Source organism: Stegodyphus dumicola, chromosome 2 (genome assembly GCF_044657685.1).
Source record: "Stegodyphus dumicola isolate Sdum_Otavi_A_Nest chromosome 2, ASM4465768v1".
In the NCBI taxonomy this organism is placed as follows: domain Eukaryota; kingdom Metazoa; phylum Arthropoda; class Arachnida; order Araneae; family Eresidae; genus Stegodyphus; species Stegodyphus dumicola.
In genome coordinates this window covers 237,762,132-237,776,187 of record NC_140769.1, presented here as the reverse complement: position 1 = coordinate 237,776,187, position 14,056 = coordinate 237,762,132, and the positions used below count along the sequence as shown (strand labels likewise).

The following is a 14,056-nucleotide window of genomic DNA, read 5'->3' as shown; positions in this document are numbered from 1 at the left end:
CAAAGAGAAATATTCCTATTCCATAAGTTATGAAATGCATGGTATTGAAAAGTGCAAAATAAGCATCATTAAAAAGTTATGTAGTATTCCTAAACTTAAATCACTGGTAACAAGAAAAAAATCTGCTGAGGCAGAAATCAACTGTGAAGTCTTTAAATACATCTGTAGCAATAATAAATCAAACAGTACACCAATATTTACAACTTAAAAAGGGTAGTCTATATTTTGGGTTACCCCTTGGACTATTGCCAAGTTGTTGTTTTCTTTTTATCACCAAGTTACCATTTCATTTATGCTAACCCCAATTTTTTAAACATTAGTAGCCAAGGTCACATGGTAAGATCAGAAGGTTGCGTGTTCAAATCAGGTGTCCCGGTCACCTTGGCTACTAATGTTTACAATTAATTTATGATTAGGAACAACATGGAAATGCCAGGTCACTAAAATAGCAACGTTTTGAAACCAAAACCAAGCACTCATAAATAATAACTACTTGCCATTCAGCATAAAGAAATTTAAATATAAATATGAACTACTTGTTGCCATTCAGCATAAAAGAAATATAAATATGAATACAGTCAAAAGTTGTTAATTCGGACACCCATAATCCGGAATGATCTATAATCCGGACCTCAAAGCTAAAAACTTTCTGCGCGGCACATGCGCACAGGCGTTTTACGCGTGCGCGTAAGACCTTGACTACTGCGCATATGCGTGTGCGCAAGTGCAGAATACGTTTTCCCCTGGGCATTTAATGTATAACAGACGGTGTAAGCTAAAATTATCTAATTATCTATTTCAGTTAATGTTAATGATTGCGTTGTTCCTTAATCTTCGAATTGGATCCCGCGTATTATTTTTTGCAGACTGTAAGAGCAATTTTATAAAAGTAAACTTGAACTTTCGATTATGTCAAATAGAATTTCCGATGCTGGAACTTCCAAAGGATCTACAAAACGAAAGTATGTTTCGATGTCCAACAAACAAAAAGTGGAATTGCTGCAAAAAAATGGATAAAGACATGAAGAATGTGACAGAGAGGTTAGAGAAAATGAAAAAATTTCGATTGACAAGTTAGTCGGTGTTCTCGGCACAGCAATTAACGGGACTTAAACAGGACTTTGTAACTGAACAAGAAATTATGTCTGTTTACAGAATTAAAGAGAAAGTATTATCACATAAAATGAAGCAACTTAAACAACTTACATTGAAAGAAATGTTTAATAAAATAAACAAATAAATATTAAGCTTTTTTTTTTTTTTTTTTTGTAAATTTTGATACCCTTTAGATCATAATTGTTCTTTATTTCATAAATTATGGTTTCATATTTTTAATTTTAGAATTTCTGCCTGCCATCTTACGAGATTTAAACTGATGATCTATAATCCGGAATCGCCGAAGTCCCAACGAGTCCGGATTAACGACTTTTGACTGTATTAACAAAATATTAAAGCTAATTTTATAAAATAATTAAACACATGAACAAATATATGAAATAAAAAATAATTATTTCTCATGCAATAACTAGGCCACTACACCAGCACTATCCAAGGTATGAGGGATGTAATAAAAAGGGATTTTCAAAAGAAATGCCACCGACAGTCTGATAATATGGAGAATGTTTTTGATTCTTACTTTTGTGAATTTATGTGGCGATGGCAGTATACAGATTCTAGTTCAGATAATTTTAAAGAGTTTTTGAATGCTGTGAAGGAATTCTGTGCACACACACTGAAGACACAGAAATTTTTAAAAAGTTGATATTTCCTTTTTGTACTGCGAAGATTAGGTAACATGTATTTTCATTTTTATCCTATTCTCTTGTTTTATTTTGATTTAAAAAGCAGTTTATTGAGATTATAATTTTTTTCATTTTAATTGTTTCGTTGCATTATGTTTCGGAAGCCATTTTACTTGGGAGGATGTTGCACGTAAACAGGAACGGCACCAAAACAATCACAAATTTTTGCCAAGGGAGACCCAGAAATATATTTTTCCCCTTAAAATAGCTAAAAAACAAAATGTTTACAAGTTTTGGCCACCGCATGCAACTCAACATAGAACAGTTTGTAAAATCCTGTATAAGAAATCTCTTTAGCAAGAGATAAAAGAAAATACTCTGTGATCCTTGATGATGGATTTACTTAATGATTGCAAGAAAAAAGGTCTATTTATTATTGAAAACGAAGAGAAATTATCGCCAACACCAAAAATGACCCAAAGAACGTCTCTATATATATATTATACACTATATACTATTACTACTTACAATAGTATATACTATGTATAACTATATATATTCTTTGAATGACCCGTTTACTACTCATCGTATATGTCTCATTTTTACTGCTCATCATAAAGTCGCCAAAAGTAGCCAAATCCCGTGTTCACCGGATACTAGGATTAAACCGAGATAAAATGTATATATCTAGTTCCATCAATGCAAAGAAAGTTTCAATAAGAAGTTAATGTTTGTCACAGGATTCTCTTAGTGTGGGAAATTAAAAGTAAGAAGAATGAAAAAATACGTTAAAATCAACTCAACGTACTATCAGAAGAAGGTTTTTGTCTGATATCTATAGAAGAAATTTCATTTCTTAATCCCAATAACTTTCAGGGAATGAAACTTCATCAAGACAAAGCAACAAGTGATACTTGGAAAAATACCACTGCATTCCTTGAAAAAAGAAGGCTGATGTAGGTATTGCATATATATCTTTTCAGTGCATTCCTGCAAAATCTCCTAACATTTCATCTAATGTTAGAAAGATTTAGTCTCTTGAAAAGAGAGAACTTGAAGTGCCTTTAGTTTCTTGAAAAGAGAGAACTCTTTCTAAGTACAAACCCCAACATGGTTGATGGAATCTTGAAAATAGTGAAAGAGGAATGGAAATCAATACCACAAAGAAATTTTACAAAAAGTCCTTCTATAATGGAAATCATGATGCAACTTATATACCAGAAAAAAATATTATCAGACTAAACATTAAAAAAATATTCTTTACATTTTAAACATTAAACAAAGGTCTGAAATTGTTCTAAAAATGTGTAAACACCTTCTACGTACATGTTCATCATGTGAAGTGTCACTGCAATGTCAAATAATACTTTCAATGATTTAAAATTGTTTTAATTGTACACAAACTAACTTTTTTTAGTTACATATACAGTCAAAAGTCGTTAATCCGGACCTCAAAGCTACAAACTTTCTGCGCATGCGTGTAATACCTTTACGCATGCGCATATGCGTGTACGCATGCGCGTTTAATGTATAACAGACAGTATAAGCTAAGCTAAAATTATCTAATTATCTATTTCAATTAATGTTGCAAATTGCGTTGTTCCTTAATCTTCGAATTGGATTCGGCTTATTATTTTTTGCAGACTGTTAGAGCAATTTTATAAAAGTAAGTTGGAGCTTTTGATTATATCAAATAGAATTTCCGATGCTGGAGCTGGCAAAGGATATACAAAGGGAAAGCATGTTTCGATGTCCATCAAACAAAAAGTGGAATTGCTGCAAAAAATGGATAAAGGCTCCTTTGTTTCTCTAACCATTACGAAATCTGTTTATCAATTTCATGCTGCTCTGCGCGGAGTGGGGGAAGACATTGCGGCGCACAATGAACTGGAAGTTGATCTGTCAGCACTATCCTTATCTTCAGGGCAGATGTTTTTATTTTATTTGGCTTATAATTCCTAACTAAATGTAGTATTTCATCTCGATGTACTCCGTCTTTGATATGATTTAAATCAAATTCCTCGTCATTATAAATATCACGAATACAAATCAAATAGTTTTCTGGTTGCAATTTTCTAATTTCGACTATGTGTTGTGTATGCTTTATGCATACGTGCGTTGAAAGATATGTTTAATAAAGCAAACAAATATATATTAAGCTTTTTTTGTAAATTTTGATACCCTTTAGATCATAATTGCTCTTTATTTCATAAATTATGGTTTCATATTTTTAATTTTATGATTTCTGCATGCTATCTTACCAGATTTAAACTGATATTCTATAATCCGGAAAAATTGATAATCCGGAATCGCCGAAGTCCTGACGAGATGGGATTAAAGACTTTTGACTGTATTATACATAAGATGGAATACTTAAATGCCTAACAAACATATATGGACTAAATTAACATACCTATCAATGTCAAATACGACAGTATACAGATTCTAGTATACAATGTCAAATATAATTTAACGCAAGGTCTGAGTAATGCATGTCATTCTTTCAAAATTTACGATAATATTTGACATATTTTGAAGTTAACTTTGTCCAAGCCTTTACGTATTCAGGGGAAGGTAGGTCACATTCATCTTATCATAGCAAATGCATATTAGTTATTTTTATTTAAGTATGTTATTCTTTCAAAACCAAACAGAATATTCGAAATGTTTTAAATATCACTTACTTTGCTCAGGCCATAATTCTGGAGATGATCGATCAAGTTTTTCTTCACTTAGCAAATCCATATTAGAATCATCTGATACTAAGGATAAACAATAGATTGATATATAATGCCTGTTATGAAGTTTGATATAGCAAGGTGAATAAAATAATGAATTTCAGGCTATAAATTAATATGAATTCCTTATTAAAGAGAAAAAAATAATACTGAATCCTTAATCAACAGAATGGCTGCTAATCTTTGGCAACTCACTCTGAAGGAGATGCTTTTGTGAATGTCTTAATCTATACTATGAGCAACCATCAAATAATTTTAAGATTATTTGCTAAATTAACATAAACATACATGAAATTCTGCAAAGAGAAGGCATAAAGAAGCATATGAAATATATCTAATTATTACTAGAATCTCTTTTCAACAGCAAAGCATGTTTTAGCAGTTTCAAAATCTAGTCTCCTTTTTTTTCAGTTTACTTTCTACTCTCATTCCTCAAACAACAGTAAAAAAACAAATGTATCAGCAAGAAAAGAGGGAAAACGCATGCAGACAGGCCATACGATGAGATCTCTGACAATGAATAGTAAATAAAACAATCTCTACTACTGATACAAATACCACCAACAAGGGCTGAAATGTTATTATGAAACTTATTTCAAATTCCAGTACATTATCAAATATTTTGCTATGGAATATTTCTTTTGGGTCTACATTTTGAAATGCATTACATCTATTTGTTTTGTCTGGGATTTGTTTTCACTTTCAGTACTTTTTTTTTCCTGTATCTGATGCAAATTCTGCAATCATGTAATGATTTTTTGCAACTAGTTTAAGATAATTTTTTATATTTGCATATTTCTCATTTTTATAATTAGCTTACACTAGTTTCTTATTTTTTATGGCCATTTCACTTACTCCAAATAAAAATACAGAGCCATCATTAAACTAATTATGAAGAGCATTATAATTATAAATACATAATTTGTTGGTAAAATATATATATATATATATATAAAATCCTTTTTTCACTCCCCCCCCTTCTTTCTCTTAAAAGAATGATTCACATGTCGGTCGCTCGGTTGGACCTAGGTAGCATCTCTCCAAAGAAAAACTATATATACAATCAGGAGCTCTCGTAAACTCATTTCAAAATTCTGAAAACTACTTTAGTTAAAAATCTGGCATAAATATTAATCTATGCTTCATAACACCATTTCACAAAGTTACTATTCTGGCTTTTCAAAATTAATAATAATAATTCAATGAGAGGGTTTAGAACTGGAAACTGCTCCATTTTTTTTTTGGGGGGGGGTAATAATACTTAATATGAATACTTGAAATCTAACGCTTCAAGCATTAGATTTCAAGTATTCATATTAATAGGATTTGGAGATGAGGAATAGGTAAGTAGGAAGAGAATGTCTGATGGAAAAATACAAAAAGTTTTGGTAAGCTGTCCAACTATTCAATAAATTATTCCTAAAAATCTTTACCAATAAGGCTCTTGGACAGATTTTCTGATCCAAAATTTCATATGTATTTTTGTTTGGTGAGAATAAACAACATTTCGGTTTAGACTATATTTTAGAGTACCCCTTGGATTACTGCTAAGTTGTTGTTTCATTTATGGTCACATGAGTAGTTGAATGTTATGGAAACCCTGTTATGAAGTGACTGGTTATAATTAGGCTTGCCAAATTTTAGAGATGTTCAACAGGGGCACTGGAGTGTTTTAGAGGGTCGTTTATTCTCAGTGTTATGAATAAATGGTTACTTAATAGGAACCTAAACCATGGGTAATAATAAATGACACAAGCATAAAATTTAAACATTTTATTTCTTACATACTAATATTTAAAAGTTACTTAAGTTAGAAAAAAAAAAAAAAAAAAAAACACTTTAAATGAGGAATAAAAATTTGAACAATATTTACAAGTACTTTTTATTGGCTAGGACTTTTTTTAAAAAGTATTTTTTTGTTTTGTTTTGTTTTAATCTTGTAAAAATCTTCACAAGCTAATCCGATATTAATTTTACATGTCATCAAACCTTAACCATAGATTCCTTCATCAAACCCCTATCATCAGTCCACGTGTTGTTCATCAAAGAAAATACTCTCTCATCTGGTGCTGATGTCCCAAGTAAGCAGAAGACATACTCAACAATCTTGATCAGATTGAGGACTGCTATGTGATTCTCCTAGAAGTGATCAAACAGCCCGAGCCATTTTTCTTCAATTGAAGTAATCACATCTCTGGTAGACTCTTCTTGCTTCCACTGTTCCCAATTTGAGTGCAAATACTCCTTAGCAAGCACAGCTTCGTCAAACAACTGATCAGTGTTTATTTGCATATCGGGTACATCAAGAAGACTGCTGTTAATCATTTCAGCGGAAGTTTCGGCATTTTTTCAATTAACAGCATTTGTTTTGGTCAGATTGACCCAAGAAAACTATTCAGCATTTCCAAAACTATTCTCCCAGAGGTCCAAGTATGCAATGCTTCTTCATCCATCAAATTCTTCTTTCACACTGTTACGGACTTGCTTATCTAGGTTCCTGTAGATGTTCTTTGCACCCATAGGGATAAAGTTTGAAGCCATTTTTTCTGTCAGGTTTCTTTTGACAGCTTTATGAGCTTCAGCAACCTCAAAAGCTGTAGTGTTATCTTTACCCATTACCAGGATGGTCTTGTTGAAGAGTGCAAGCTGTCTGTGAACAAGCCACAAGTACAGCTCGCCCGTTAAATCAGTAAACAAGTTTTTTATTGTTGATGAGCACATTTCTTGGTCTTAAAAAAAATGCTTTCAGACCTAAAAAAATCTGTAAAATTCTTTCCAGCTCGGGCATCATTGACAGAAACCGGGTGTTCCCATGTTGAATGAGTTTACGGTACTGTATCTCAGCATATTCCCAAAATTCTTTTAGTTTAGTTACATGGACTGTGTATATGTGGAAGTATTTATAAATCTTCACCAGTAAGGCATCAATATCGACTGGGAGACTATCTAATGCAGTTTTCACAGTTATGCACAATGTGTGCTCCACATCCTATTCCACTGATTTCCCATCCTAGGCAATTCTTGAGTCGATAGAAAACATTGTTTTGCCCCGGTCTTTTCACACCACCAAAGTTAGTGTTGCCGTTGTCTCCACAAAAGTCCACTACTTTGTTGTTCAAATCATTTTGCAACAGGACAGAGCATAAGTAATTTGTAAGAATTTCAGATGTTTCATCTGCCACAAATTTGAAATCTAACTGCTTTACTTGCACACCTGAATTAGGATTAAAGTAGCGCACAACGATTGGCACAAGTTTTATAGCCTTTTTGTTTGATGTAAAATGTTTGATGCATCCATACTTACAGATACGTAGTTTGACTTGGTCAAGTCTTCTTTAAGCTCTTCTTGAGCTAAAGGAGCTATGGCATTTAAATCTATTGCCTCACACTTAGTTTTTCTAGGTGCGAATTAAGGTTAAAGAAATTTAGAAATTACCTTTGATGAACAAGAATTCGAATTGAAACTTACGCTGTGGTTTGCTGTGTGGTAAGCAAAGGTTGCCTCTTTCGCTGCAGTTTTTATCATTAGAACTCCAGTCTTAAAAAAACTGGTCAGTTTCGATGAGCTGGCAGCACATGCTAAACTTTTTGTGTTCACTCGATTGCAAATGATCTTTTATATCGGATCGACCACCGTGAGCAACAGAAATCTCAGAATTACAATGTGAACATTTAACTCTATCGTCTTGATCTTGATTGCCAGTACATACCCTCTCCAAAAAAGGGAATTCCTTCTGTAAATCCCCAGTGAATTTACTTTAACCGTTTTGGCATTTTAACAGAGAATGCATAAATTTTAACTTAAGGCATAAATAAAACAATGCCAGCTCACTAACACAACAGACACCACCAAAAGGGACTGACAACTGATTGATCTCTATCGCAAGTGGCTGGCACAGAGACTGGAAAGCCTCTCGCATTGCGCATGGTCATGATTGGCCAGACAAGACAATACGATGACAATATTATTTATTGACAGATTATCACTCTTCTATAGTTTTCACCTTTCATACAGTACAGAGATAACTGACAAAGTAATTATCCTAAATAATACTTAACAGTTAATTATTTTTAGACTTTTTTGTCATCTATAAAATCAAATTTAATTTTTACCGGACGAGAAGTAAACCAGCCGGGACACCAGGATTTTGTCCGAAAACCGGGACGTCTGGCAAGCCTAGTTATAATGCATGATTGTGGCGATTTTGACTGATAGGAAAATAGTTATAAGGACTTACTTAGGTATGGATGTTGGTTAGGAAGTACGCTGTTTACTTTGTGCTTTATACCATAAAATGCCTGCTGGTGGCTTAACTAACCTGAAGGCTCAGTACACTCTGGAATGACTGGGAAAGAAAACATTGATTGACTGGTGTATAAATGAAGATTTAAATGGCTTCATTCACCTCTCGGTAAATCACGCAGTGAGATTTAAGGATTTCGAAACTGGAGCTCATATGAACACCATGGAAGGTATGTGGGGTGTAATAAAAAGGGATTTATGAAAGAAATGTTACCGAAAATTCGGCTGTAAGGAGGATATTTTTCCTTTTTAACTTTTGTGAATTAATGTGGCGATGGCAGTATACAGATTCTAGTTTAGATAATTATAAATAATTTTTGGATGCTATTAAGGAATTTTGTGTGTCATACATATTAAAGGAACAGAAATTTTTAAATAAGATAAGTCAATATTTCCTTTTTATACTGCGCAGATAAGATAACATTTCCATTATGTTATTTCCTTGTTTGCTTAACCCTCCAAGCGTTACGGGTTTAGCCACGAAATTTCAAAGTTCCTCCAAATGTCATGAATAAGTGGTATTTTCTTGATTTTAATTGAAAAATGGCTCTCTCATTTTGTACCTTAATTCCTTTTCTTCCAATATACATCCAAACTGAAATCAGATACATTAAAAACAAGCAGAAATTTTCATATATAATGAATATAGAAGGCAGCTCTAAAATACATTCTATTTTTGGCATATTTTGACATATGAAAAGTAGCTGACTGTTTAACGCACTTATTACAAATTGGAATGAAAAATACATAAATGAAAGCCTTTTAATAGCACTATTACAGTTTAGTATGATATTAATAGTGCATTTTATTTTAATGTCAGTTTTATTACCCACAAAATATTAGGTATTTTATGGTAATTTTGTCTCACTGGCTATAAAAACCAAAATTACTGACCTGTTCCATCTGTGTAATGGTGTTTGGTACACCAGGGTACCTGAGTGACAAGGCTCCACCCCTTGCGGAACAGTTTAAGAATTGCAAATAGTATGATGAAATAATCTAAGAGATATCTAAGGTAATTTTTTTATAATAAAGTTTTTAAAGTGAATAATTAATAATTTAATAGAATTCATATTTAAGCCACCCAATATACGGGATCTGCTTGGGCCAGAGAATAGGGCTGCCACTGAAGATGAGATATTTCTTGAATTTGCTTTTTTTTTTTTTTTTTTTTTTTTTGGTGAGCATAATGGACAATGTTTTATCCATGTTGACTTGAATTTTCCATTTTGTAAGCCAAGTCTCTAATGCATGAATGTAGTTTTGTAATCATTGAATGACTGGAGCTACGAATGCACTTTGTGCTAGGATCGCAGTGTCGTCTGCATACATAGCTAATGTTGTGTTGTATGTAGATGGTATGTTATTCAGATAAATATTAGGATAAATACGGAGGATATATTTTACTCTTATTTTTGTGAATTTATGTGGCGACACCAGTATAGAGATTCTAGTTCAGATAATCTTAGGAAGTGTTTGGATGCTGTTAAGGAATTGTGTTAGACTGAAGACGCGTAAATTCGTAAATAAGGTAGGTGGATATTTCCTTCGTGTAGTGCTAAGAAGAAATTTCCTTTTTTATGTTATTTCATTTAAAATGTAGTTTATTCAGATTATATATTTTTTGTTGGCTGCTCCTTTGGCTTATTAAGTGAATATAGTTCGATGTGTACATGGACAAAGTCTAGGGAGCGCGCAAAGCCAAGTTTGTGTAATTCTCTGACTTTTTTAACTGAAAATAGGTCGATGTGTACATGGATAAAGTCAGGAGAGTGCACAATGCCATTTTTGTGCAAATTTGGGATTTGTTTTTAGTGTAAATAGGTCGATGTGGGCTGATCTTTAGAATATGGTAACTGGTAGTTTGGCGACATTTTGGAGGTGATAAAGGTTACTACCTGGGACTTTGGTAATAATGTGAGCAGTACTCAGTTCCGATTACGCATTATTTTGTGTGAGAGAAATGAGAGATCATGGGATATGTCATGTGATATTAATGGACGAATTACGGTTCTTTAATCGGAAAAGGGGGGAAATCGGGAAAAAATCTGGAAATTTTGTATTTGGCTTTATTCTGTGTTGTGTGAAACAGTGTTCGTTAATTTTTGGATTCCATGGCCCTAACTAAAGTGAATTCGAAATGGGTATTTAGTGGGATTGAAAGGGGTAGTAATAAGTGTTTCTTTAAGGTTGTGCGAGATAGAAGTAAAGATGTTTTATTAAGTTATTTATTTTACCTGGTACCTTGGTGTGAACTATAAGTATGATTTTAAAGATCCTGAAACAGAAATAAGAAAAGTTTATCGGACACGTAATCAAGATTCTGAAGAATAGGTAAGTTAGTATTTTTAATTATTGAGGATATTATTTTTATGCATTGTTCTAAATGTAAGGTGGAAGTAAAGTAATTTGCGTAAAAGTGCATGGAAATAATTTAAATATTTGACACTAAGTATTTGTAACCATTTGTAATGTTTGCGGTATGAATTCGTTGGTGACGTGTATAATATAATAGATGATTTAGAGGTAAAAGTTTTTGGATATTTTATTTATTTTATATGTGGAAATGCTCATATTTGGAAAGGGTATAAACTTTTCAGGTAATTTCATATATGTTCTTTTTACCGGGTTTAAAGATTCAGAAAATTGTCATGTATTTTCGTGAAATTCTTCTAATTTATGAGAAAAAAGCAGTGTACATGGATATAGTGAAGAGTTTGCGCAATGCCATTTTTTGTGTAATTCTGGGATGTTTTTTTAAGTAAAAATAAGTCGGCGTGTACATGGTTTATGTGTATGTGTTATTTTGAAAAACGCGTAAGGAGTATGGTATTGTGCACTTTTTCCCAATTTTGCAGTGAATATTTGTCATAATTAAGCAGTTTTGTTAGATAAAATTTCTAGCATAAGTGTAATTCGGCTAGTAGATTGTTGGAAGAAGTGTTCAGTAGATAAAAAGAAAAGAAACATGTCTTTACTTCGTGAAGACAAAATGGCGGCGGGAAAAAAAAATAAAGGGTTGCTGTAGAAGAGTTGGTCGCCAAATTTTCGCCAAAAAAACGCCAAGTTACCATAATGTAAAGATCAACCGAAAATAGGTCGATGTGTTCATGGATACCGAGTTTGTGCAATCATTTTGGCATTGTGTAGGGGCGATTCGATTTTGGGGGCAAAAATCGCCGCTACGCAGGTCAAAGAATTGCACAAACTCGGTATCCATGTACCGCCAAAAATCGCCAAGGGGTACTCTAAAATATACTTTTACCCATAAAAAAAGTCCATCTTAAGATGTATTCACACCTCGGAGATGAGCAGTAGACGATGTTAAATAAAACACTGCGAAAAAATTAATGCCATATGATAAAAAATTAAAATTTAGACTACTGAATGGATATGGATATAAATGCGATGAAATAAATTTGTAAATTTATCAGTTTATAGATTTAAAGGTGTGATGCAATAAACACGAAAGCAGAAACAGGAATTTATAGAGAAATTTGTTTCACTACTCATAAAAAATACAGAGAAAGTAAAATAACAAGATATTTAACTGCAGAAAATTATTAAATTCATACAACGTACCAGGCATAAGTGGAGACAAAGGAGGTGTAATTCTCATATTTTCCTCAATTATTTTTGTTAACTTACTTTCCTGTTTTAGCGCCATATTGCGAACAAATGTTTTGTTATGTTGCCAATCCCTGTGATTGAAATTGACTTCAATTTCTACTTCTAATTGAGAAAGAGGTCTGGATAAAAATGTTTATGAAATTTGTATTTATAAAGCTAATAAGCTAATCACAATCAAAGTTTACAGAAGAACAGGTTAGCTCACTTCGGTAAACAAACGACTAAGTCGAGAGCAAGGTCTAAGTCGGCTGTGACGTCACTGAAGTCACAATAAGTTCGAATACGTAGACATTCCTTGGCTAAGGCTACAAGGCTACTATAAAGAATATAATATATATATTGTTGCGTGCGTACGGGTTCGTTATGAAATGAATGCACAAGTCCGATGAAAAATGAACAAAAATTTATTATTATCACAACAGAAATGCTTAAATTTTCTCAAATTATCATGCAGTATCACAATATCTCACAGTAGTTATCTTTTAACTACTTAAATGTACAATAGAACGTAATTCAAAACAGCTAAAGAACGCTAATTCGCGAATTCGCTATAATCAACAACGGCAGTTTTCTAAACAACAACAAACTAAGCAACTACTACAAACTGAGATGTTTTCCTCCTTTTATAAGATTTTAAAATCACGCGCTAGAATTTTCCAGTACTTTCTCGAAATCAAAAAGAGATATTTATTTATTTAATGCACGCGCTCTTGTATTTTCAATTTTTCCGGCTTAGCTTTCTTTTAATATTCGTCACGCGCTGCACTGCGCGAGAAATAAAACCATTTAATTTATAATTGAACTAACATTAGCTTTTTAAATACCAAATTCGTAACAATATATATCTAGTAACTCTAGTTAAGGCTACTATAACGGACCTTGACTATAAAAGCTACTATAAGTATCTCTAGTAGCTCTAGCTCTAGTCATTCATAATTCACTTGTAACAGTGATTTTGCACATCCTTTCGAGACATTTTCTATTTTTCAATTTTCGAATAATTAGAATTCAAACATATCTAACAAAATATGAAGTTTACACAATTATGCACAGCAAACGCGAAATGTGTACGGGAAAGTGTACTTTGCTGTAACTGGTTGGAGGGTTGTTATTTTCATGCCAAACTGAACACTGGCGCCAAATACGTAAAGGTAGTAAAAATACAAATCGTATTCCGCCATTTTCGTCGGTGAGTGTTTTGGTCGCGCGTGCTAATTTTTAATTTGATTTTCTTATTTGTATTATTTTTATTATGTCTTTGACTAAGCAAACAGGAAAAATGGAGATACTTATAATCGGAGATTCGATGATAAAATATTTAAAAGACTATTTATTGCTGAATTTACTGTATTACGAAGTTCATTTTCATTGTTTCCCGGGTGCTATGATTGAAAGGTTGACACGCAAGATAACCTTGACAGACAATCAATTTAAGTTAGTTTTGGTTCACTTTGGAATCAATAACTCTTGTGACGCCTTGGGTGATATTCATCATAAATATGATTGTCTCTATAAGGTTATTCAGCTCTTAAACCCGAAGATCATTCTCTTTTCAGGTATCCTCCCGCGGGAACGAAATTTAATCGAGAATAGTTTCAACCCGCATGCGCGGATATGCATCGTCTTTTAACATAGGACGTTTT

General features: G+C 32.8%; 1 protein-coding gene across 2 annotated transcripts in view; it reads right to left on the bottom strand.

Moving 5' to 3' along the window:
- The window catches only part of lin-52 (DREAM core complex component lin-52), a 42,822-nt gene extending 29,885 nt beyond the window's left edge, over positions 1 to 12,937 (bottom strand). Inside the window, exons 1-2 of one of the 2 annotated variants that reach the window (XM_035354512.2) lie at positions 12,366 to 12,937; positions 4,427 to 4,504 (exon numbers count right to left, since the gene is read on the bottom strand). In XM_035354512.2, the coding sequence (XP_035210403.1) occupies positions 4,427 to 4,504; positions 12,366 to 12,450 (163 nt within the window). In that variant the 5' untranslated portion in view covers positions 12,451 to 12,937. The remainder of the gene's footprint in view (positions 1 to 4,426; positions 4,505 to 12,365) is intronic. The other variant, XM_035354506.2, reaches the window with a different exon arrangement.
- Between the last annotated feature and the right edge of the window lie 1,119 nt (positions 12,938 to 14,056).